At 44.8% G+C, this 26,036-nt stretch overlaps 1 protein-coding gene across 1 annotated transcript in view; it reads left to right on the forward strand.

The window, feature by feature from the left end:
* The window catches only part of LOC124554176 (alpha-mannosidase 2), a 792,511-nt gene that overhangs the window by 517,701 nt on the left and 248,774 nt on the right, over window positions 1-26,036 (forward strand). Inside the window, exon 7 of the mRNA XM_047128249.1 lies at window positions 15,801-16,063. Within this exon, the coding sequence (XP_046984205.1) occupies window positions 15,801-16,063 (263 nt within the window). The remainder of the gene's footprint in view (window positions 1-15,800; window positions 16,064-26,036) is intronic.

The following is a 26,036-nucleotide window of genomic DNA, read 5'->3' on the forward strand; positions in this document are numbered from 1 at the left end:
CAGTGACCAAGTAAGACTGACTTTGGGGTTTTACTAAAATGTGGGAATGATGAAATAATGTTTATCTTATGTGGAGAAGTTCAAAAATGGTTCAAATGGCTCTGAGCACTATGGGACTCAACTGCTGTGGTCATTAGTCTTCTAGAACTTAGAACAACTTAAACCTAACTAACCTAAGGACATCACACAAATCCATGCCCGAGGCATCTCGTGGTCGTGCGGTAGCGTTCTCGCTTCCCACGCCCGGGTTCCCGGGTTCGATTCCCGGCGGGGTCAGGGATTTTCTCTGCCTCGTGATTGCTGGGTGTTGTGTGCTGTCCTTAGGTTAGTTAGGTTTAAGTAGTTCTAAGTTCTAGGGGACTGATGACCATAGATGTTAAGTCCCATAGTGCTCAGAGCCAATTGAACCATTTTTGAACCATGCCCGAGGCAGGATTCGAACCTGCGACCGTAGCAGTCGCACGGTTCCGGACTGCACGCCTAGAACCGCAAGACCTCCGCGGCCGGCTATGTGGAGAAGTATTGCAAATTTGTACTGCACTGTTTGTAATAGAACTATTGTATGTCTCTGTCCTTACTGATTGGTCGTGGTACTTTCCTGGACGTGCTACTTTCCTTTTCGTGGACGATGCAGAAAATGTGTGTTTTAATAGAGCTAGCGTGGGAATTTTACGCTCGCCCATTGAATAAACAGTGTGATTTACGAACTAGAAACATCCCTCAAACTGCCGCCGGAGTGCGTTGCGATCGCGTATACCACGTTGCGGCCCACGTACTGTTTGCACGAGCTGCATCGTTCCTGAGCGTTCAGCAGCACGGTGAACTTGGCACGCTCGACGTTGACGTTCGACTGCCCGGTCCGTGTGCCGACGGCTTTAGTTTAGAACAGCATTTCCCCTCTGGCGCTCGGCATTTCCCCTGCAACGCCTGCCCGCAACCCACACCACTATCGCTCTCGCCACGCTTGTCACGCCACCTACTGGCCACATTATTCTGTATGGACTCTCTACTCAAAGGGGTAACCACATATCCAGATACGTGATCTGTCCCAGATTCTTAATGGGCACTAGTGTTATTTCAATAGTTAGGTGCCAGTGAAACATAATTGGAAAAAAGCAGAATTGCATAAAATTACGAAATTAGCACACAAACACACTCTTAGAGTAAAATAAAAACGCAGTTGGTCACACACCAAGCGACAGTAATGATGAGAGTGACATCGGAGCAGGGTTACAAACAGCACTATAGAGCAACATCGACAAACATGTAAAGGGTGACGGTTCAAACCTGCGCCCGGGCATTCTGATTTAGGTTTTCCGTGATTTCCCCAAATCGCTTCAGGCAAATTCTGGGATGGTTCCTATGGAAACGACACAGCTGACTTGCTTGCCCATCATTTCCTGATTCGAAGGGACTGCTGACCTTGCTGTCTGGTCCTGTCCCTTCCACCAAGTCAACGAAGCAACCAAGTGTAGCATACAGACAGACATCCTTAACTCTTTGAGGGGCAGGTAAACTCCACTAAAATTTACCCTAGTGGGGCAAGAAAAATTAATTGCAAATTTCAAATTTCTTTTACTTGCAACACATTTGTTTTATTGTCTTGCGATGTTTTATACACTTTCGTAAAAATTCACTTAAACAACAACAAAATATTAACATTAAATGTGGTCACTACAGGTAACCACCACCGCATTACAGTATACAAATTCGATATTTGGTGGTTGAACTTTGAAATAACTAGTTTTTAATTTTCTTGGTATCTCTTGAAACAGTTCTTGCCTGCTCTCAGACACAATGGTACTTTGAACACTGAACACATCCACACCACTCGCACTGAATTTTTCTTTGAACTGCAAACTGCGCATCTTCTAGATGATGAGTGTTGTTGTTTACTGCTTTCCTGGCGAATACTTTCTTCTACGTATGGTTTGTCTGATTTGATCTGGGTTGCTATACTACTTTGGGATACAGAGGCAAAATTAGCTGCCACTGAAACTATTTTTGGAGCCAACAAGATTTTGTACCCTCTCGACGGATGTCTTTATTGGAGAACTGCTCCATTTCGATTTCTTTGTGCACAATGAACACCTTTGTCACACTGCATTCTAAAAAGTGAAGAAACAATCTCATCCACCATTTCTTGCTTTTTCTGTCAATAGCATAGTCTGACTTTAGGCGATCAAAATTATCCACATAGTTCATACTGGATTGTAGTCTTTCAATGCAATTGGACAAGTGACATTGGTTATTGTTCCATCTTTCATTTTTAGAGTTACTGTGGACACATTTGATGGTGAATGACGTGTTGAAATCAAGTTGACTGCCCTGTTGTCTTTCCATCTATAGATTACTATGCCATCATTGCTTATTTTGTAATCGAATTCCCCTCTTTCCAGTTCCTTTTCCTCCTTGAGTCGTAGTACGTTTTTCCTTCTTGGATTTATTGTTCCTCAAGCGTATACACCATTGGATTTTAGGTCCTTGAACAGATCATATGATGTAAAATAATTGTCCATGAAAATAATATGATTCTTTCCATGAAGACAACTGGTTAAATTTAGAACCACACGACTGCACACTAGACTAGGAGTTGCGCAGCTTGTCGTGAGTGTGGGGTCATTTCCATCACTGTCAACACTGCTGTCACTAGAAGATATTTCTTCAAATAAAATTCGGTAACATTCGTCCTCAGTTATTCCTTTTCGGCTAGACATATTCGATGGAGACAAAGAAAATATGCTGGGTGGAGCAGAAATTTATCTGTAAAACACGGAAAATTCTGTTTCAATTTGAAGTTACATTACATGTAGACTTATATGTGATCAACACATAAATAGAATCAATTACTTACCAAAGTAGTCGTATAAAGAAGAGCTACAGAGAATACTGCACGCCGCTTCCAAGAACAGTGTTAACAATCAAGTATCAACTATTGTTCTGAATACGTGGCAAAAATTCGCGCAGAAGACCTGCGCTGCCATCTAGCGGCATTTTAGGCAACAATTACGTGGCTGGCAGAGAGACTACTGGCCCCTGAGCGGTAAAGGGAGAAAATATTATGTGGTTAGCCACAGTGACCACCGCCCATTGAAACCGTCTACGTATGTGGTTAGCTACAGTTTTGCCTGCCCTTCAAAGAGTTAAAACAAAAGAAAAACCCAAAAAAACGCAATACAACCAACGGTATGTACAATAGTGCCAGTAGAACAGTGAAATAAAATGCGCAAGAGGGCAATGATGAAAAATTAATGTACAAACAGAGCTCTGTACGCAAATTAAAATACAAAATTACGCACTAATTACGAACTGGGCCGATGCCATGTCAAAACGAAGACCTCAGCAACTCGTAAATTTAAGTTGGATGCTGGTGGCTTTCAAATCGTCTGCGAGCAAGTTATATTTACGAAACGGCGGAGTAAAACAGGAACACTGGTGGGTGGGGGGAAAGGGGGGGGGGTAACCTGTGTGATTGTGCAGTCGTGCACCTGGAACGTGTCAATATGATGTGGTTAAGATCTGCTACTGCTGTTGTGTCGGCCGGCTGTTGTGGCGGTTCTAGGCGCTTCAGTCAGGAACCGCGCTGCTGCTACAGTCGCAGGTTCGAATCCTGCCTGGGGCATGGATGTGTGTGATTTCGTTAGGTTAGTTAGGTTTACGTAGATCTAAGTCTTGAGGACTGATGACCTCAGATGTTAAGCCCCATAGTCCTCAGAGCCATTTGAACCATATCCAGATATCGTTGTCAGTTTTAGAGATACAGAAGCTGAAAGTTACCCTACTTGTACACGCAAGTAAAATCCGGTGTGAGGCAGAAACTTAGTTTACAAAAGCATAACGGAGAAATATGCTATGAAGTGTCTCCTTTGTCATCAGAAGCCGGCCGCTGCGGCCGAGGGTTCTAGGCGCTTCAGTCACGAACCGCGTTGCTGCTACAATCGCAGGTTCGAATCCGGCCTCGGGCATGGATGTGTGTGATGTCCTTAGGTTAGTTAGGTTTAAGTAGTTCTAAGTTCTAGGGGACTGATGACCTCAGAAGTTGAGTCCCATAGTGCTCAGAGCCATCTGAACCATTTTTTTGAATGATAGAAGGCATATGGCGTCTACGTAGTTGCACCGAGGCGAAACCGAGCGAGGTGGAGCAGTGGTTAGCACACTGGACCCGCATTCGGGAGGGAAACGGTTCAAACCCGCGTCCAGCCATCCTGATTTACGTTTTCTGCGGTTTCCATAAATTGCTTTAGGTAAATTCCCGGATGGTTCCTTTGAAAGGGAACGGCCAGTTTCCTTCCCCATCCTTCCCTAATCTTACAGGAACGATGACCTCGCTGTTTGATCCCCTTCCCTAGATCGACCAACCAACTGTGGCGAAATATGGTCGAGGAGAGATGTCACATGGCTGCTGGGTGGCCGCCCTTAGGCCGTGTCCTACGTGAGTGACAGAAGCGAGCGACTGCGAGCGACTTCTGGATACGCGACAGTCCAGCGACAAGAAGCAGCATCCTGTGTGCGAGCGACCATGTCGCTCTACAAGATGGCTGCTTAGAGCCAACCAGCTGTTCCTATAAAAAGGCGTCCCTAACCAGTAAAATACTGTACTTGGAATATAGGCTACAGAATTAGGTTTACTTAAGAAAACAAAGCGAAAAGGAAAGCAGTATATTGCTCCCTCGTACGTATATCTCGCGAAGAGACCATGAGGATAAAATCAGAGTAATTAGAGACCACAGAGAGGCATACCGACAATCCTTCTTTCCACGAACAATACGAGACTGGAATGGAAGGGAGAACCGATAGAGGTACTCAAGGTACCCTCCGCCACACACCGTCAGGTGGCTTGTGGAATATGGATGTAAATGTAGGAATGCTGTGCATGAAATTTACAAAGGGAGGAATCGCCCTGGGGAATTTCATAAGTATCGTCAACTACGAAGATCACCAGACAAATTCCTTGAATGCATGTGAATGAGGAGAGGAGCATTCACTACCTCATCAGTAAATTAAATACGAATGTTTTTCTACATGATCAAGAACTTTTAATGGCCGAGAAATGTGGGAGAATGACTACTACATGACTAACTATGCAAATACAAACATAAGGATACATATTGATAATAGTGTGCAGTAGGGTTAGGATTTGCAGTTCCTAACTACGTGTGAGGTGAGGCTAATGGGTTCGACTCCCGCGCCTTATTAAATTTTTACTGACTCAGTTACGATTCTGTATATTAAGTTTTATGTATACTGTTTACACTGCATCGCTAAGTATATTTTTAAGGCCTTGTGAAATAACTTGATCTTCACACACATTCGAGTATATCAGACACATTTAATTCCCAATAAATTACAATGAACCATGAAATTTTCAGATATTTGATGCTGCGAACGTAATTAATTAGGAGTCAATGTTAAGGCCAAACGTTTCAATTACTCTAAACAGTCTGTAAAAGTAAAGCTTAAATAATTTTGGAAAAGGTAGTCAAACGTTTTGTGAAATGCAGAACGAGATTTTCACTCTGCAGCGGAGTGTGCGCTGATATGAAACTACCTGGCAGATTAAAACTGTGTGCCGGACCGAGACTCGAACTCTGGACCTTTCCCTTTCGCGGGCAAGTGCTCTACCGACTGAGCACACAGTTTTAATCTGCCAGGAAGTTTCGTTTTGTGAAATGATTTGTCTAAAACTATGAACCAGAAAACATGAGGGAAACGTTTGCTGCACCTCATTTTCTGTTTACGATTTCGAGCATCATCGAAAGGCACGTAGAACTTTCCTCTGATCTGCTTATTTCTTGTATACAAATCATTTCATAAAATATTTGACTCATTACTTTCATTTTTTTATTTTCGAGGTTTACTCAGAAAGCATGATCTTACTAGCTCGTCATTTGCCTTCCTAACGTACTTGATTCGAAGTAAATCGTTTTGACATTTAAATACCGCACAACGTATTTTTTATGTGCAAAATAGTTAGGTCTCGAACAGATGAAATTTTTGACAATTCATTTACATAGCTTGGCAGCAGCTTTTCGTGAAATATTTCAATTTTTCCTCAGCTTATTAATTAAGTTTTCGTCGATTACCCTCATTACTCTCAAGCGCAGGTAAAGTTCGGACGCGATGCGAGCGACCCGTCCGCGGATATAAGAGCAATATCTCAACAATGAAAAGAGATATTTTTCCGGTCTCAACTTTAAATACAATTTAGACATATTGGTTACATTTCATACGCAATAATGTATGGCCTTAAATGAACTATACGGGAAGTCTACACAATGTGATTTTACCTCTGCAAATTGTTAGAAATTTCGTGCAGCCATGTAGCCAATTTCGTGCAGCACAGTAACTATGACGAATAAGGAAAATAAATTCAGACCATTATCGTTTCAGGATATCAAGCTCTAAGATGCGTAAGAGTCAAATTTTTTCACAGAACAGTTTTCTTAAAATCGGATGTTAAGTAATTCATAGATGTCGTCGCGTCCGCTCCACTGCTTCGGCGAGAAGACACGTGGCTGTCGCTCTGTGCCGCGCGTGCTGCAGCGACGAGGTTCAAACACGTCTGGATTCAAGCGTCGCCAGTTGAAGCGGGAGACAGGCAGCGACACAGGTGTGGCCTCCGTAACTACACCTGCGGTTGTGTTTTGTCGCCTGAAGCTGTCGGGCGCTGTCTCCCGCTTCTGTCGCTCACGTAGGACACGGATTTATACAGGGTGTTTCAAAAATGACTGGTATATTTGAAACGGCAATAAAAACTAAACGAGCAGCGATAGAAATACACCGTTAGTTGCAATATGCTTGGGACAACAGTACATTTTCAGGCGGACAAACTTTCGAAATTACAGTAGTTACAATTTTCAACAACAGATGGCGCTGCAAGTGATGTGGAAGATATAGAAGACAACGCAGTCTGTGGGTGCGCCATTCTGTACGTAAGCGTGTGCTGTTCACAATGTGCAAGTGTGCTGTAGACAACATGGTTTATTCCTTAGAACAGAGGATTTTTCTGGTGTTGGAATTCCACCGCCTAGAACACAGTGTTGTTGCAACAAGACGAAGTTTTCAACGGAGGTTTAATGTAACCAAAGGACCGAAAAGCGATACAATAAAGGATCTGTTTGAAAAATTTCAACGGACTGGGAACGTGACGGATGAACGTGCTGGAAAGGTAGGGCGACCGCGTACGGCAACCACAGAGGGCAACGCGCAGCTAGTGCAGCAGGTGATCCGACAGCGGCCTCGGGTTTCCGTTCGCCGTGTTGCAGCTGCGGTCCAAATGACGCCAACGTCCACGTATCGTCTCGTGCGCCAGAGTTTACACCTCTATCCGTACAAAATTCAAATGCGGCAACCCCTCAGCGCCGCTACCATTGCTGCACGAGAGACATTCGCTAACGATATAGTGCACAGGATTGATGACGGTGATATGCATGTGGGCAGCATTGGTTTACTGACGAAGCTTATTTCTACCTGGACAGCTTCGTCAATAAACAGAACTGGCGCATATGGGGAACTGAAAAGCCCCATGTTGCAGTCCCATCGTCCCTGCATCCTCAAAAAGTACTGGTCTGGGCCGCCATTTCTTCCAAAGGAATCATTGGCCCATTTTTCAGATCCGAAACGATTACTGCATCACGCTATCTGGACATTCTTCGCGAATTTGTGGCGGTACAAACTGCCTTAGACGACACTGCGAACACCTCGTGGTTTATGCAAGATGGTGCCCGGCCACATCGCACGGCCGACGTCTTTAATTTCCTGAATGAATATTTCGATGATCGTGTGATTGCTTTGGGCTATCCGACACATACAGGAGGCGGCGTGGATTGGCCTCCCTATTCGCCAGACATGAACCCCTGTGACTTCTTTCTGTGGGGACACTTGAAAGACCAGGTGTACCGCCAGAATCCAGAAACAATTGAACAACTGAAGCAGTACATCTCATCTGCATGTGAAGCCATTCCGCCAGACACGTTGTCAAAGGTTTCGGGTAATTTCATTCAGAGACTACGCCATATTATTGCTACGCATGGTGGATATGTGGAAAATATCGTACTATAGAGTTTCCCAGACCGCAGCGCCATCTGTTGTTGAAAATTGTAACTACTGTAATTTCGAAAGTTTGTCTGCCTGAAAATGTACTGTTGTCCCAAGCATATTGCAACAAACGGTGTATTTCTATCGCTGCTCGTTTAGTTTTTATTGCCGTTTCAAATATACCGGTCATTTTTGAAACACCCTGTGTATTGCTGAGAAACCTGGCATTGACAATTCCAAGAGTGACAAGCAGCGTCGATGTAACGCTAGGCGCAAGTTGAGACGAGTATAGCGCGTGCGGCGCGACGCAGCACAGCGCCTGTTTTGGTAGCTTCACAGGTCAAATGGGACCCCGGCGGAAACTGCGACGCGACGCGACTGGGACGCGACGCGCGCCTGCGCCAGGTCGCGCGGCGTTGTAGTTGTGGCACAGTTTCTCGCGCAGCGCGTTGCGCGTGCCTCGCTAGCAGCGTGGGATATTTGAGGCGGGGAGCAGAAAAGTAGCCCGGCCATGTGCTCACATCGGAACGGCTCATATGAGCGGTGGTAGTATTGCCCGTACGGTAAATTTTGTCTTACTGTGTACTAAATTTTGTTGCCTTTGGGTAGTGTTTCGTTTTTGCCATTTAAACGCTCCACCTTTCTTCGTTAGCACATTATACTTTCCTGTTATTTATATCTGCATAGTTTTGCTTTTCTTCTGTCAAGAAAAATGCATACTTCAGTAACTGGTGAGCCACTAGCCGCTGGAATTCCACCATATGCCTCCGCGATGTTTTCAGATCGAAACAAGGAACAGAGGGTAGTGAATAAGGAAGCAAGGAACAGGCTATTATAGAATCATGTGATTAAGAATCAAGGCAGGAAAGTAAAGCAAGGTTATATTCTCGCTGCCTAGTAAGCTAGCGTATCTCTACGATCTGTTACAAAAATTCAGAACGGGATAATCTCCGCTGGTGTGATCCCTTTGTTCTTGTGGTAAAAAGCGTCCGAGATCTGAAGTATAGAAGTTTCACTGTGATTACTCTGATATGGATGTAATAATGTAATACGACACACTGTACTACATGCATGTGAACAACATATTTCCACTGCAAGCTAGAAACAGTCGAAAAGCAGTCACAAATAACAATGTTTTAATTGGTTCACCGTGATGAGAAAAAGCATTTCAATTGTTGCATGCGCATTATCAGCATTGTTGTTGTTGTTGTGGTCTTCAGTCCTGAGACTGGTTTGATGCAGCTCTCCATGCTACTGTATCCTGTGCAAGCTTCTTCATCTCCCAGTACCTACCGCAACCTACATCCTTCTGAATCTGCTTAGTGTATTCATCTCTTGGTCTCCCTCTACGATTTTTTCCCTCCACGCTGCCCTCCAATGCTACATTGGTGATCCCTTGATGCCTCAAAACATGTCTACCAACCGATCCCTTCTTCTAGTCAAGTTGTGCCACAAATTTCTCTTCTCCCCAATCCTATTCAATACCTCCTCATTAGTTACGTGATCTACCCACCTTATCTTCAGCATTCTTCTGTAGCACCACATTTCGAAAGCTTCTATTCTCTTCTTGTCCAAATTGGTTATCGTCCATGTTTCACTTCCATACATGGCTACACTCCATACAAATACTGTCAGAAACGACTTTCTGACACTTAAATCTATACTCGATCTTAACAAATTTCTCTTCTTCAGAAACGATTTCCTTGCCATTGCCAGTCTACATTTTATATCCTCTCTACTTCGACCATCATCAGTTATTTTACTCCCTAAATAGCAAAACTCCTTTACTACTTTAAGTGTCTCATTTCCTAATCTAATTCCCTCAGCATCACCCGATTTAATTTGACTACATTCCATTATCCTCGTTTTGCTTTTGTTGATGTTCATCTTATATCCTCCTTTCAAGACACTGTTCATTCCGTTCAACTGCTCTTCCAAGTCCTTTGCTGTCTCTGACAGAATTACAATGTCATCGGCGAACCTCAAAGTTTTTACTTCTTCTCCATGAATTTTAATACCTACTCCGAATTTTTCTTTTGTTTCCTTTACTGCTTGCTCAATATACAGATTGAATAACATCGGGGAGAGGCTACAACCCTGTCTCACTCCTTTCACAACCACTGCTTCCCTTTCATGCCCCTCGACTCTTATAACTGCCATCTGGTTTCTGTACAAATTGTAAATAGCCTTTCACGCCCTGTATTTTACCCCTGCCACCTTCAGAATTTGAAAGAGAGTATTCCAGTTAACATTGTCAAAAGCTTTCTCTAAGTCTACAAATGCTAGAAACGTAGGTTTGCCTTTTCTTAATCTTTCTTCTAAGATAAGTCGTAAGGTTAGTATTGCCTCACGTCTTCCAACATTTCTACGGAATCCAAACTGATCCTCCCCGAGGTCCGCGTCTACCAGTTTTTCCATTCGTCTGTAAAGAATTCGCGTTAGTATTTTGCGGCTGTGACTTATTAAACTGATAGTTCGGTAAATTTTCACATCTGTCAACATCTGCTTTCTTTGGGATTGGAATTATTATATTCTTCTTGAAGTCTGAGGGTATTTCGCCTGTCTCATACATCTTGCTCACCAGATGGTAGAGTTTTGTCAGGACTGGCTCTCCCAAGGCCATCAGTAGTTCTAATGCAATGTTGTCTATTCCCGGGGCCTTGTTTCGACTCAGGTCTTTCAGTGCTCTGTCAAACTCTTCACGCAGTATCTTATCTCCCATTTCGTCTTCATGTACATCCTCTTCCATTTCCATAATATTGTCCTCAAGTACATCGCCCTTGTATAGACCCTCTATATACTCCTTCCACCTTCCTGCCTTCCCTTCTTTGCTTGGAACTGGGTTGCCATCTCAGCTCTTGATATTCATACAAGTGGTTCTCTTCTCTCCAAAGGTCTCTTTAATTTTCCTGTAGGCAGTATCTATCTTACCCCTAGTGAGACAAGCCTCTACATCCTTACATTTGTCCTCTAGCCATCCCTGCCTAGCCATTTTGCACTTCCTGTCAATCTCATTTTTAAGACGTTTGTATTCCTTTTTGCCTGCTTCATTTACTGCATTTTTATATTTTCTCCTTTCATCAATTAAATTCAATATTTCTTCTGTTACCCAAGGATTTCTATTAGCCCTCGTCTTTTTACCTACTTGATCGTCTGCTGCCTTCACTACTTCATCCCTCAGAGCTACCCATTCTTCTTCTACTGTATTTCTTTCCCCCATTCCTGTCAATTGTTCCCTTATGGTCTCCCTGAAACTCTGTACAACCTCTGGTTCGTTCAGTTTATCCAGATCCCATCTCCTTAAATTCCCACCTTTTTGCAGTTTCTTCAGTTTCAATCTGCAGTTCATAACCAATAGATTGTGGTCAGAATCCACATCTGCCCCTGGAAATGTCTTACAATTTAAAACCTGGTTCCTAAATCGCTGTCTTACCATTATATAATCTATCTGATACCTTTTAGTATCTCCAGGATTCTTCCAGGTATACAACCTTCTTTTATGATTCTTGAACCAAGTGTTAGCTATGATTAAGTTATGCTCTGTGCAAAATTCTACAAGGCAGCTTCCTCTTTCATTTCTTCCCCCCAACCCATATTCACCTACTATGTTTCCTTCTCTCCCTTTTCCTACTGACGAATTCCAGTCAGCCGTGACTATTAAATTTTCGTCTCCGTTCACTACCTGAATAATTTCTTTTATCTCGTCATACATTTCATCAATTTCTTCATCATCTGCAGAGCTAGTTGGCATATAAACTTGTACTACTGTAGTAGGCATGGGGTTTGTGTCAATCTTGGCCACAATAATGCGTTCACTATGCTGTTTGTAGTAGCTTACCCGCACTCCTATTTTTTTTATTCATTATTAAACCTACTCCTGCATTACCCCTATTTGATTTTGTATTTATAACCCTGTAATCACCTGACGAAAAGTCTTGTTCCTCCTGCCACCGAACTTCATTCATTCCCACTATATCTAACTTTAACCTATCCATTTCCCTTTTTAAATTTTCTAAGAACTTAGAACTAGTTAAACCTAACTAACCTAAGGACATCACAAATATCCATGCCCGAGGCAGGATTCGAACCTGCAACCGTAGCGGTCTTGCGGTTCCAGACTGCAGCGCCTTTAACCGCACGGCCACTTCGGCCGGCGAAGAAAGTGGTCCGTATTATTACGAAAGTAGGAATATCCTAAAAGAGTATTATGATTAGATATATTTAATTTGTTGAAATGTGCTGCTGTCAAAGGCAGATTTACTTTCGTGAGAATGTTTTTCGAACTCGATCTCACAAGGCACACATGGCTAGCTTGTGCATTCCTGTCGCGCGCTTTATCCTCCGCTGCTGACAATACACTGACCATTGTGTTGTGCGACAGATCAATTGTTTATTTTTCTCAATAACAACTATTTTATTCGCGATCACGCATTGTCAATTTGGCAAGCCGTAGGTGAGTAACCAGTGCCTGGAATGTGCCTATCATTCCGCCTGAAGGAACGCTCGTCACTATTTTAATACTGCTGAGATCAAGAGAAGGAATAAAATCCTTTCCTAAGTTTCCATTGCAGTCGCTCAGTGTCAAAAATATGATGGGTTACGGGGATTCCACCAAAATTCCAACGGAATTGGCAGTCTATTTTTGTGTGAGTTGTTAACCTTTTCTCACTCAAAGAAGCATCATCGTTTGTGAGTAACGGCCACATTTCTCTTGGTGACTGGTTTAATTGTACTTGCTTTGTCACAGTGTAATTTGGCAAACTCATCTCACAGCAGCTATTGCGACAGAATTCCGGAACGGAGTGCCTCATTAAACAAGTAATTGGCAATCACAGAGCTCAATAGCTTACGAAAAACCTCATAGTGTCGGCTTGCAGTAACATAAAAGAAGAAATTTCGTTTTTATTTTCATACTAGGAAGCTCTTGTTTCTCTAGTTGTCAGTAACTCTAAAAACTTACAGTCACTGGAGTGAAATAAATAAAAAGGGAAGTATAAGTACTGATATATCGCAATAGATAAAAAAGTTCCGTGTGTTTAAGAATTGGCCAAACACTCTCCCCCTAGTGTGCTATCATTCGCCAAACTTTCGTTTCGATGTCTCGAGCGGTTTAGGAGATATGAGAGATGTTGCGAGTATTTCATTCTCGCGGGCAGCAGATCGGAAGTGAGCGCGCTACACGGGATCCATTTTCTCGAGATCGGAGGCAGATAGAGACCTCCTCCCAAGTCTAAACAAAAATTGAACATGTTTGCTAAATTTCGTATGCAGCAACATATGGTGTAATACGCATCAAGCGCAAAATCATAGCGACCCCTAATTTTCGTTGCAAACTTTTTGAGTTTTGCGTAGTGTGTTACTAAAATGTGCACATCGCAATGAGAATGGTCATTAGCGAGGAGATGGGCACTTCGTCACGAAGCTGACATATAACGCTACAAGTAAGGCAAAAGTCAAATATTTTCAGAGAATAGGTTCTGTAAAATCGTTTGAGGAAGGTAACAGGTTGCGCGCGCTTCGGTTCTGTCAGCGCAGAGCGTCGCCAGCCGGCGCGTGCGAGGTGTCGTGTATCCGTCGCAATGTGCGCCGCACCCGCGCGACTCGTGCGTGTCGCGCTGTAGTCTAGTGTCACGTCACACGCGCTGTACTCGTCTCACTTTGCGCCCAGCCTAGAGGCTAGGCGCAAATTGAGAAGCGTATAGCACGTGTGACGTGACACTAGACTACAGCGCGACACTATGCAAAATTCAAAAAGTTTGCAACGAAAATTAGGGGTCGCTATGATTTTGCATTTGGTGCGGTGCGTATTACACTATATGTTGCTGCGTATGAAATTTAGCTAACATGCTGAATATTTGTTTAGTCTTGGGAGGAGGTCTCTATCTACCTCCGATCTCGAGAAAATGGATCCCATGTAGCGCGCGCTTATTTCCGATCTCACGCCCGCGAGAATGAAATACTCGCAACATCTCTCATACCTCCTAAACCGCTCGAGACATCGAAACGAAAGTTTGGCGAATGATAGCCCACTAAGGGGAAGAGTGTTTGTCCAATTCTTAAACACACGGAACTTTCTTATCTATTGCGATGTATCAGTACTCATACTTCCCTCTTTATTTATTTCACTCCAGTGACTGTAAGTTTTTGGTTATCGACAGCTAGCGAAACAAGAGCTTCCTAGTATGAAAATAAAAACGAAATTTCTTCTTTTATGTTACTGCAAGCCGACACTATGAGATTTTTCGTAAGCTATTGACCTCTGTGATTGCCAATTACTTGTTTAATGAGGAACTCCGTTTCGGGATTCTGTCTTAATATCTGCTGTGAGATGAGTTTGCCAAATTTCACTGTGACAAAGGAAGTGCAATTAATCCAGTCACCTAGAGAAATGTGGCCGTTACTCACAAACTTCTTCCAATGAGAAAAGGTGAACAACTCACACAAGAATAGATTGCCAATTCTGTTGGAATTTTGGTGGAATCCCCGTAACCCATCGTATTTTTAACACTGAGGGACTGCAATGGAAACTTACCAAAGGATTTTATTCCTTCTCTTGATCTGAGCAGTATTAAAACAATGACGAGCGTTCCTTCAGGCGGAATGATAGGCACATGCCAGATACTGTTTACTCATCTAGGGCTTGCCAATCTCAGCAGCACATTTCAACAAATTAAATATATCTAATCATGACACTCTTTTAGGATATTCCTACTTTCGTAATAATACCGACCATTTTCTTCATTTGTGTAGCCTGTTGTTGTATAATTAGTTTATTAATGCTGATGTCCGTGCAACAATTGAAATGCTTTTTCTCATCACGGCGAACCAATTAAAACATTGTCATTTGTGACTGATTTTCGACTGTTTCTAGCTTGCAGTCGAAATATGTTGTTCCCTTGCATGTAGTACAGTGTGTCGTAATACATTATTACATACACAACAGTGAAACTTCCATACTTCAGATCTTGGACGCTTTTTGCCACAAGAACAAAGGTATCACACCTGTGGAGATTATCCCTTTCTAAATTTTTTTAACAGATCGTACAGATACGCTAGCTTACTAGGCAGCGAGAATATAACCTTACTTTAATTTCCTGCCTTGATTCTTAATCACGTGATTTTATAATATTCCTTGCTTCCTTATTCACTACCCTCTGTCCCTTCTTGCGATCTGAAAACATCACGGAGGCATATGGTGCAAATTCCAGCGGCCAATGGCTCATCAGTTACTGAAGTATACATTTTTCTTGACACACGAAAAACAAAACAAAACTATAACAGGAAAGTATAACGTGCTAACGAAGAAAGTTGGAGCGTTTAAATGGCGAAAAACGAAACACTACCCAAAGGCAATAAAATTCAGTACACAGTAAGGCAAAATTTATCGTATTGGCAGTACTACCACTGCTCACATGTGCCGTACCGATGTGAGCACATGGCCGGGCTACTTTTCCGCTCCCCTCCTCAAATTTCCCACGGCGCTAGCGAGGCAAGCGCGGCGCGAGAAACTGTGCCGCAACCACAACACCGCGCGACCTGGCGCAGGTGCGTGTCGCGTCCCAGTCGCGTCGCGTCGCAGTCTGCGCGGCCCCATTTGACCCTGTGTGATGTTACAAAAACACGCGCTGCGCTGCGTCGCGCCACACGCGCTATACGCGTCTCAACTTGCTCCTAGCCAGAGCGCTGCGCGACATGCCATTGACAGTGTCGCAAGTGTGCCGAGCAGCCAGGATGTGAGGTGGGACGTGGCCGCCGTGTTGCAGGTGAACTTCGGCACGGTGTCGGACTACTTCGACGCGCTGCGCGAGCGCTCGGCCAAGCTGCGCGCGGCCAACAGCAGCGCCGGCTTCCCGCGCATCCGCGGCGACTTCTTCGTCTACAGCGACATCTTCAGCGAGGGCCGGCCCGCCTACTGGTCGGGCTACTTCACCACGCGGCCCTACTGGAAGCTGCTGGACAGGGAGCTGGAGGCCGCGCTGCGCTCCGCCGAGATTCTCTACGCCGTCGCGCTCGCCGCCGCCCGCAGGTCAGTACGGGCTGCGTCCGCATCGCGGCGACACACTCGCCCACAGCTGATTGTCTTACAGGACACCTCGGCTGCGGCCGCTCCGTCTCGACAGCCGGCCAGAGCGTAGACAAACGAGAACAACCCAGTCCTCACCAGACGTTCCTTTTACAACGAAACCGCATGGCAGTCGCACTTTCTGTAGTATTTCTTCTTCTTAAGTTGCCAATCCTAAGATTGATTTGCAGCAGCTCTCCATTCAGTGCGATTGTCGGCCAGCCTCTTCAATTCCGTGAAACTTCCGCATCCTAGGTCCTGCAGTATCTGGCTTATGTACTTTCTTCTAGGTCTGCCTCTTGCCCTTTTGCCCTCCACAAGGCGTTCCGTTATAGTGTGGCAATAATCTCAAACCAAACCCCAGTAAATCACAAGTATCCGCCTTCCATCTTAGGAGCAAGCAAGCCAAACGGAAACTCCGAGTCATGTGGCAAGGGGAAGAGCTGAAACATACAAACAGCCCAAAATACCTGGGACTAACATTGGACAGAGCACTTACTTTTAAGCAGCACTGTCACAACACTAAAAAAAAGGTCTGTGCCAGGAACAACATACTGCGGAAGCTAACAGGTTCATCGTGGGGAGCTCAACCACATGTTTTGCGCACCACAGGTCTGGTGCTGAGTATCTCAGCTGCGGAATATGCGGCGCCAGTTTGGAGGAACTCTGCCCACGCTAAGCAAGTTGACGTCGCCGTAAACGAAACTGTACGTATTGCCACAGGATGCCTCAAACCAACTCCCACAGACATCATTTACCCCATCATAGGCATAGCACCACCCACTATCCGCAGACAAGTAGCCGCCGAGATCGAAAGATCAAAACAAAAGAATGATCCTCGACACCCGATGTATATGCACCGAAAACAACGTGTCCGGCTGAAATCCCGCAGGAGTTTCATGGAAACTACTGAAGAACTCGCCACCGAGCCCGTCGCAAGGCGGCTATCTCTTTGGGAAGAAATGGTGCCACACTCCGCAATGGAACTACTTGAGGAGGGATCTGCAGGATTTCAACTACCTTTTACAACTTGGAGGTCATTAAACCGGCCGCGCACTGGAGTAACTGGGTGCAAATCAAACCTATTTAAATGGGGTTACAGTGATAGCGATAGGTGTGAATGCGGAGCAATACAGGACTTGGACCACCTACTGATCTGCCCAGATATGTCTGTGACATGCACTAAAGATGATATTTTGAAAGTCAATGACAAAGCAATCTACGTTGCTAATTACTGGGAAGGGAAGATATAATTGGTGCATCCGGACACGGAAGAAGAAGAAGAATAGTGTGGAGAAGACTTTCATGTCTCAGAATGTGTCCCATCCATATATCTCTCCTCTTCTTGACCGTCTTCCAAAGAACTGGAACTTCCTCCGCTCTCTGCAGGACTTCTTCATTTGTCATCCTGGCCGTCCATGGAATTTTTAACATCCTTCGCAGACACCACATTTCGAATCCTTCAATCCTTCTTCTTTCGTCCTCTCCAAGTGTCCAGGTTTCGCTGCCATAGGGAAGCACACTCCCAACAAAGGTCTTTATTAACCGCTTCCTTAACGCCAGACTTATCATATTTGATGTGAGGAGTCCTTTCCTTTTATAGAATGCAATCTTTGCCTGATTTATTCTACTTATTACATATTTCCTACTACGACCATCTGATGTTATTCTGCTTCCCAAGTAGACAAAGTCTTGTATTTCTTTCAGCTTCTCTCCATTCAGCCTAATATTCGTAATTGCTTGATTATTTTGTTTGCTTGCAACTAAGATTTTTGTTTTTGACTTATTAATTTTCATGTTGTACCGTGTAGCAAGAGTGTTTTCCATTTCCTCCAACACTACTTGTAATTCTTCCTCATTTTCCGCTAGGACAGCAATGTCATCCGCAAAACGCAGCATATCAACTATTTTTCCCTGGATCCTGATTCCATTCGCTTGTCCTAACTTTTCTCTGACCTCGCCCATTGCTTTCTGTATGTACATATTAAAGAGGACAGGGGAGAGTGCACATCCCTGTCTCACACCCTGTTTAATTTTTGCTTGTTGTTGATGTTCCCCACATCTCACTATTGCCACCTCTTCTTTGTATATGTTCCATATCGTTCTCCTGTCCTTGTACTTAGCTCCAGTTTCCCTCAATATCTGGAATAGTTTTTTCCATTCAACCTTATCAAAGGCTTTTTCGAGGTCAATAAATGCTATGTAGGTGTCCTTTCCTTTTTCCATTCTTTTTTCTATTATGAGCCTTAGGGCCATAATGGCTTCTCGCGTACCTCTCCCTCTTCTAAAGCCAAACTGGTCTTCTGTGAGCATGCATTCCACGTTCCCTTCAATTCTTCTGAGGAGGATGGTCGTCAAAATTTTTGATGCATGTGATGTTAGGCTGAGGGTTCTGTATTGTGCACACGATTTTGCTGGCATTTTCTTTGGTAATGGAACAATAATACACTTTTTGAAGTCCTCAGGCAGCTCTCCAGTATCATATATTTGGCAGATTAATTTATACAATTTATCTTTTATTTCTGTTCCAGCTGCTTTGATGATTTCTGCAGGCAATGAGTCAATTCCTGGTGCTTTCCGTGCTTAAGTGCCTGTAGTGCCTGATCAAATTCAGACCTTAGTATGCTGTCTCCTAATTCATCTTTATCTACTTCATCCTCACTTTCAATCATGTCATCTTGTACGTTGCCTCCATATAATTTCTCTAGATATTCCTTCCACGTAAGTGCTATATCTTCATGATTATACACCATCTTATTATCCTCTCTTATTAGGGCATTACATCTAATCCTTTGTCCTCCTGAGAAGAAGCGTTTCACTGTTTTGTGTGCTAATTCAAGGTTCCCTTTCTTCAGAAGGTCTTCAACTTCTTTGCATCTATCTTCAAGGAATCTTTCTTTTACTTGCTTCAACTTCCTGTTGATTTTGTTCCTAAGCACTCGGTATGCCGTTTTCCCTTCTTCCGTTTCATTATTTTTGAGCTTCCTTCTTTCCTCAAACATAAGTATTATTTCATCAGTTATCCACTCCTTCCTCTTTTCAGGTTTTTGTTTTCCAATTATCTCTTCAGCTGCTTTTATTAGGCCATCTCTCATATTTTCCCAATGTTGTTCTACATTCTCTATAGGATGCTGTTGAATTAGATCCTTAGCCCTTTCTTGGAACTTCTTCTGCGTCTCACGGTTTCCAAGCTTCCCTATATCCAGTTTTCCATTTCCTATTTTCTTCCTTATGCATTTGAACTTGAGTCGGCACTGTAGTATTTATAGCACGTGAATTTCATAACTCGTATTTCCATCCTCCAAAGCATTTCTAAAGAGTGTACCATACCGGCCACACTCAGAAGCTGTCATTGTGGTCTCTACACAAAAAACAAACATGTTTGAAACAGGCTCTGAAGTCCCACCGGTACCGACCGGCCGCCGAGTCATTCTCAGACAACAGCCGTCACCAAAAGCGGATACGTAGGTGCACGTGCTCAGCATACCACTCTCGTTATCAGTTTTCGTGTCCGGTTGCGCTACTTCTCAGTCAAGTATACTACATCTACATCTACATGATTACTCTGCAATTCACATTTAAGTGCTTGGCAGAGGGTTCATCGAACCACAATCATACTATCTCTCTACCATTCCACTCTCGAACAGCGCGGGAAAAACGAACACCTAAACCTTTCTGTTCGAGCTCTGATTTCTCTTATTTTATTTTGATGATCATTCCTACCTATGTAGGATGGGCTCAACATAATATTTTCGCATTTGGAAGAGAAAGTTGGCGACTGAAATTTTGTAAATAGATCTCGCCGCGACGAAAAAACGTCTTTGCTTTAATGACTTCTATCCCAACTCGCGTATCATATCTGCCACACTCTCTCCCCTATTACGTGATAATACAAAACGAGCTGCCCTTTTTTGCACCCTTTCGATGTCCTCCGTCAATCCCACCTGGTAAGGATCCCACACCGCGCAGCAATATTCTAACAGAGGACGAACGAGTGTAGTGTAAGCTGTCTCTTCAGTGGACTTGTTGCATCTTCTAAGTGTCCTGGCAATGAAACGCAACCTTTGGCTTGCCTTCCCCACAATATTATCTATGTGGTCTTTCCAACTGAAGTTGTTCGTAATTTTAACACCCGGGTACTTAGTTGAATTGACAGCCTTGAGAATTGTATTATTTATCGAGTAATCGAATTCCAACGGATTTCTTTTGGAACTCGTGTGGATCACCTCACACTTTTCGTTATTTAGCGTCAACTGCCTCCTGCCACACCATACAGCAATCTTTTCTAAATCGCTTTGCAACTGATACTGGTCTTCGGATGACCTTACTTGACAGTAAATTACAGCATCATCTGCGAACAACCTAAGAGAACTGCTCAGATTGTCACCCAGGTCATTTATATAGCTCATGAACAGCAGAGGTCCCAGGACGCTTCCCTGGGGAACACCTGATATCACTTCAGTTTTGCTACAAACTGCGACCTTCCTGACAGGAAATCACGAATCCAGTCGCACAACTGAGACGATACCCCATAGGCCCGCAGCTTGACTAGAAGTCGCTTGTGAGGAACGGTGTCAAAAGCCTCCCGGAAATCCAGAAATACGGAATCAACCTCAGATCCCCTGTCGATAGTGGCCATTACTTCGTGCGAATAAAGAGCTAGCTGCATTGCACAAGAACGATGTTGTCTGAAACGATGCTGATTACGTATCAATAGATCGTTCCCTTCGAGGTGATTCATAATGTTTGAATACAGTATATGCTCCTACTGCAAGCCGACGTCAATGATATAGGTCTGTAGTTCGATGGATTAATCCTACTACCCTTCTTAAACACTGGTGCGACCTGCGCAATTTTCCAATCTGTAGGTACAGATCTATCGGTCAGCGATGTTACACTACTGGCCATTAAAGTTGGTACACGAAGAAGCATGCAGGGCCGCCTTTAGACCCCTCCAGTTCGGCAACACCGTCGATGCCACCCACGCAGCTTCACTGGGCGCGTTGCAAACGCGCGTCTCAGAAAGTGCAGACACCAGTCCAGCCTTGCGGCTGCTCCAGCGCCTGAGCGTCAGGCAGCCTGTACGCCACCGCTGAGGTGCGGTTTGCCCAGCCTCAGGCTGCGACGCTGTCGCATTTTCTGACACGCACATTTTTAATCTGCGCAGTAAAGCAGTGTGGGGGGGGGGGGGGGGGGCAGAGGATGTCGCCGTTTGTTTTATCCACGCTCCCCGCCACGATGACGCCATAGGAGGCCGCAGAACAGCAGGGCTGAAAAAGTCTAAACTCCCTTATGGTGCTTCACGTCACATTCAGTTTTCATTGAATGATTTTTGAACAGTCCCTAGCTGTACCTCTCTGTATACCAGAGCAAAAATCGCACTCGCACTGCACTCTGAAGGAGTCGGATCACCTTGAGCATGGTTGTAGGCTCACGATGTCCTTAGAGGACGGTTTAGTCGCTTGCGGATTGTCAACAGTCTCGAACGTTCGTCAAAAACGTTGTTCAGTTGCTCATAGCATTGCGATGTGTCGTTTTTGACCGTGAAATGTTGTGAATCAACGCCCCAGGGTTTAATTGACGCCTTGCATACCACCTACTGGGGGCTTTCCTTGTCGAATCTGAGCAGCAGTGTGCACGAAACGTTTTCCTCGTTCAACAAAAAGAAGACCGCGTGATTTCAACTCTGGACGTTAAAAGAAGAGATGATACGTAAGTAACACGGGGTGCGACGACCCTCTCCTTGTATTACACGTCCACGGTGGCATTAGGCACGATTGTGGTCAAACCTCACAGCTGACTCGTTTTATCCGTGCCACCCATTATTATCAGCATTTAATACTTTTAGCTTCCCCCTCCCCCCCCCCCCCTCTCAAACCCTGTATCTAATACAGCTGATGTTAAGGAACTAAATTCCGTATTATTCCATATACACTACTGGCCATTAAAATTGCTACACCAAGAAGAAAAGCAGATGATAAACGGGTATTCATTGGACAAGTTTATTATACTAGACCTGACATGTGATTACATTTACACGCAATTTAGGTGCATAGATCCTGAGAAACCAGTACCCAGAACAACCACCTCTGGCCGTAATAACGGCCTTGATACACCTGGTAATTGAGTCAAACAGAGCTCGGATGGTGAGTACAGGTACAGCTGCCCATGCAGCTTCAACACGATACCAGAGTTCATCAAGAGTAGTGACTGGCGTATTGTGACGAGCCAGTTGCTCGTCCACCATTGACCAGACGTTTTCAATTGGTGAGAGATCTGAAGAATGTGCTGGCCAGGGCAGCAGTCGAACATTTTCTGTATCCAGAGAGGCCCGTACAGGACCTGCAACATGTGGTCGTGCGTTACCCTGCTGAAATGTAGGGTTTCGCAGGGATCGAATGAAGGTTATAGCCACGGGTCGTAAGACATCTGAAATTTAACGTCCACTGTTCAAAGTGCCGTCAATGCGAACAAGAGATGACCGAGACGTGTAACCAGTGGCACCCCATAACATCACGCCGGGTGATACGCCAGTATGGCGATGACGAATACACGCTTCCAATGTGCGTTCACCGAAATGTCGCCAAACACGGATGCGACCATCGTGATGCTGTAAACAGAACCTGGATTCATCCGAAAAAATGACGTTTTGCCATTCGTACACGCAAGTTCGTCGCCGAGTGCACCATCGCAGGCGCTCCTCTCTGTTATGAGCGTTGAGGGTAACCGCAGCGACTGTCACCGAGCTGATAGTCCGTGCTGCTGCAAACGTCGTACTTAAACCTAACTACCCTAAGGACATCACACACGTCCATGCCCGAGGCAGGATTCGAACCTGCGACCGTAGCGGTCTCGCGGTTCCACACTGTAGCGCCTAGAACCGCACGGCCACCCCGGCCGGCTCGCGTCTATAGAGCGTCATCTTCGTGGTGTAGCAATTTTAATGGCCGGCAGTGTATCAGCCTTTAATTCTTTTAGCTTTGCCGCCCTCAAACCCTGTATCTGACACGTGATGTTACGGAACTAAATTCCGTATTATTCCATATAGCTCTAGATTGTCAACAGTGATGTGCAAGCAAGGATGAGGAGTAGCGGCCCCGGTGTCGTAAAGTGACATACGGCCGGGAGAGCGGTGTGCTGGCCACATGCCCTTCCATATGCCACATCCCGTGACGCCTGTTCGCTGAGGATGACACGACGGTCGGTCGGTACTGTTGAGCCTTCACGGCCTGTTCGGGCGGAGTTTAGTCTTTATGCAAGCATTTAGAAGCACGCTCTCTTAGTTGGACAAGCGATAATATGAGAGGCACACAGATGAGGCACACATATTGCATCCAGGGGGTAAGTGGTAAGTATACGGCCACCAGTTACCATCCTCTCTCTCTTTCCCAGCATTAATCCCGGCTTGGCGGGATCTGCTGTTATGGTTAACCAGATTTGGCTGGATGCCCTTCCTGTCGCCACCCCGAACCCCCCGGGACAGAAGCAGTGTACCCTAACTGTCTGCGTGCCCAGGCGTGCCTCAGAGTATGTACCATAAATTTGCGCAAGCATTAATACTGTACAAATAGCTTGATGTTTGAAACTTCCTGGCAGATTAAAACTGTGTGCCGGGCCGAGACTCGAACTCGGAACCTCTGCCTTTCGCGGGCAAGTGCTCTACCATCTGAGCTACCCGAGCACGACTCACGCCCCGTCCTTACAGCTGTACTTCTCCCAGTACCTCGTCTCCTACCTTCCAAACTTTACAGAAGCTCTCCTGCGAACCTTGCAGGACTAGCATTCCTGAAAGAAAGGATATCGGAGAGATGCCTTAGCCACAGCCTGGGGGATGTTTCCAGAATGAGATTTTCACTCTGCAGCGGAGTGTGCGCTGATATGAAACTTTCTGGTTCTCAGGAGAGCTTCTGTATAGCTTGGAAAGTAGTACACAAGGTACTGGCAGAAGTGAAGCTGTGAGGACAGGGCGGGAGTCGTGCTTGAGTAGGACAGTTGGTAGAGCACTTGCCCGCGAAAGGCAAAGGTCCCGAGTTCGAGTCTCGGTCCGGCACACAGTTTTAATCTGCCAGGAAGTTTCATGCTGTGTTCTGTTTGCTAAAAACTCTTCAATCCAGCCACACAGCTGGTCTGATATTCCGTAGGTTCTTACTTTGTTTATCAGGCGACAGTGCGGAACTGTATCGAACGCCTTCCGGAAGTCAAGGAAAATGGCATCTACCTGGGAGCCTGTATCTAATATTTTCTGGGTCTCACGAACAAATAAGGCGAGTTGGGTCTCACACGATCGCTGTTTCCGGAATCCATGTTGATTCCTACAGAATAGATTCTGGGTTTCCAGAAATGACATGATATGCGAGAAAAAAACATGTTCTAAAATTCTACAACAGATCGACGTCAGAGATATAAGCCGATCGTCTTGCGCATCTGCTCGACGACCCTTCTTGAAGACTGGGACTACCTGTGCTCTTTTCCAATCATTTGGAACCCTCCGTTCCTCTAGAGACTTGCGGAACACGGCTGTTAGAAGGGGGTCAAGTTCTTTCGCGTACTCTGTGTAGAATCGAATTGGTATCCCGTCAGGCCCAGTGGACTTTCCTCTGTTGAGTGATTTCAGTTGCTTTTCTATTCCTTGGACAATGCTCGTAGAGTAAGCTTGAAACGCCGAGAGGGTGTCACCAGTGTGGAATATTCTGCTGTCGCTCATCTCACTGCGACATCAAGATTTCGACCACGAATGTGTGGGAATCAAAGCTGCAAGGGAATGGTTGTTTTCATTTACGTTCTTTATGTCGCCCCCTGAGGTCTTTTCGTTTCGATTCTGAGCAGTGGTGCGTCTGAAAAATTTTCCTGCGCCGCGGATAAGAAAAGCCTGTGATTTCAACGCTGGACTTCGCGATTCTAACCTCCATCGCAAAGGCGTTAAAAGGAGGGATGGCATGTGGGTGATATAGGATGTGACGACATTCCCATGCTGTGACACGCCCGCGCTCGCGTCCGGCAGGATTCTGGTGGAATTTGGCGCTAATGTGACATCATTCACCGGCCTTACATCTCTACATCTACTACGTCCATACTCCGCAAGCCACTTTCCGGTGTGTGGCGGAGGGTACTTTGTGTAGTAGCGTCACTTCCCCCTTATTCCGTTCCACTCGCGAAAAGTTCGCAGGAAGTACCTTCACGGTGTTTTCGAGACACATATGTAGATACTACCCAGTTCTAAGCAAAGAAGGGAAGGCAGAAAGGTGGAAGGAGTATATAGAGGGTCTATACAAGGGCGATGTACTTGAGGACAATATTATGGAAATGGAAGAGGATGTAGATGAAGATGAAATGGGAGATATGATACTGCGTGAAGAGTTTGACAGAGCACTGAAAGACCTGAGTCGAAACAAGGCCCCCCGAGTAGACAACAGTCCATTAGAACTACTGATAGCCTTGGGAGAGCCAGTCCTGACAAAACTCTACCATCTGGTGAGCAAGATGTATGAGACAGGCGAAATACCCTCAGACTTCAAGAAGAATATAATAATTCCAATCCCAAAGAAAGCAGGTGTTGACAGCTGTGAAAATTACCGAACTATCAGTTTAATAAGTCACAGCTGCAAAATACTAACGCGAATTCTTTACAGACAAATGTAAAAACTGATAGAAGCCGACCTCGGGGAAGATGAGTTTAGATTCCGCAGAAATGTTGGAACACGTGAGGCAATACTGACCCTACGACTTATATTAGAAGCTAGATTAAGAAAAGGTAAACCTACGTTTCTAGCATTTGTAGACTTAGAGAAAGTCTTTGAAAATGTTGACTGCAATACTGTCTTTCAAATTCTGAAGGTGGCAGGGGTAAAATACAGGGAGCGAAAGACTATTTACAATTTGTACAGAAACCAGATGGCAGTTATAAGAGTCGAGGGACATGAAAGGGAAGCAGTGGTTG

Source organism: Schistocerca americana, chromosome 11 (genome assembly GCF_021461395.2).
Source record: "Schistocerca americana isolate TAMUIC-IGC-003095 chromosome 11, iqSchAmer2.1, whole genome shotgun sequence".
Lineage (NCBI taxonomy): Eukaryota > Metazoa > Arthropoda > Insecta > Orthoptera > Acrididae > Schistocerca > Schistocerca americana.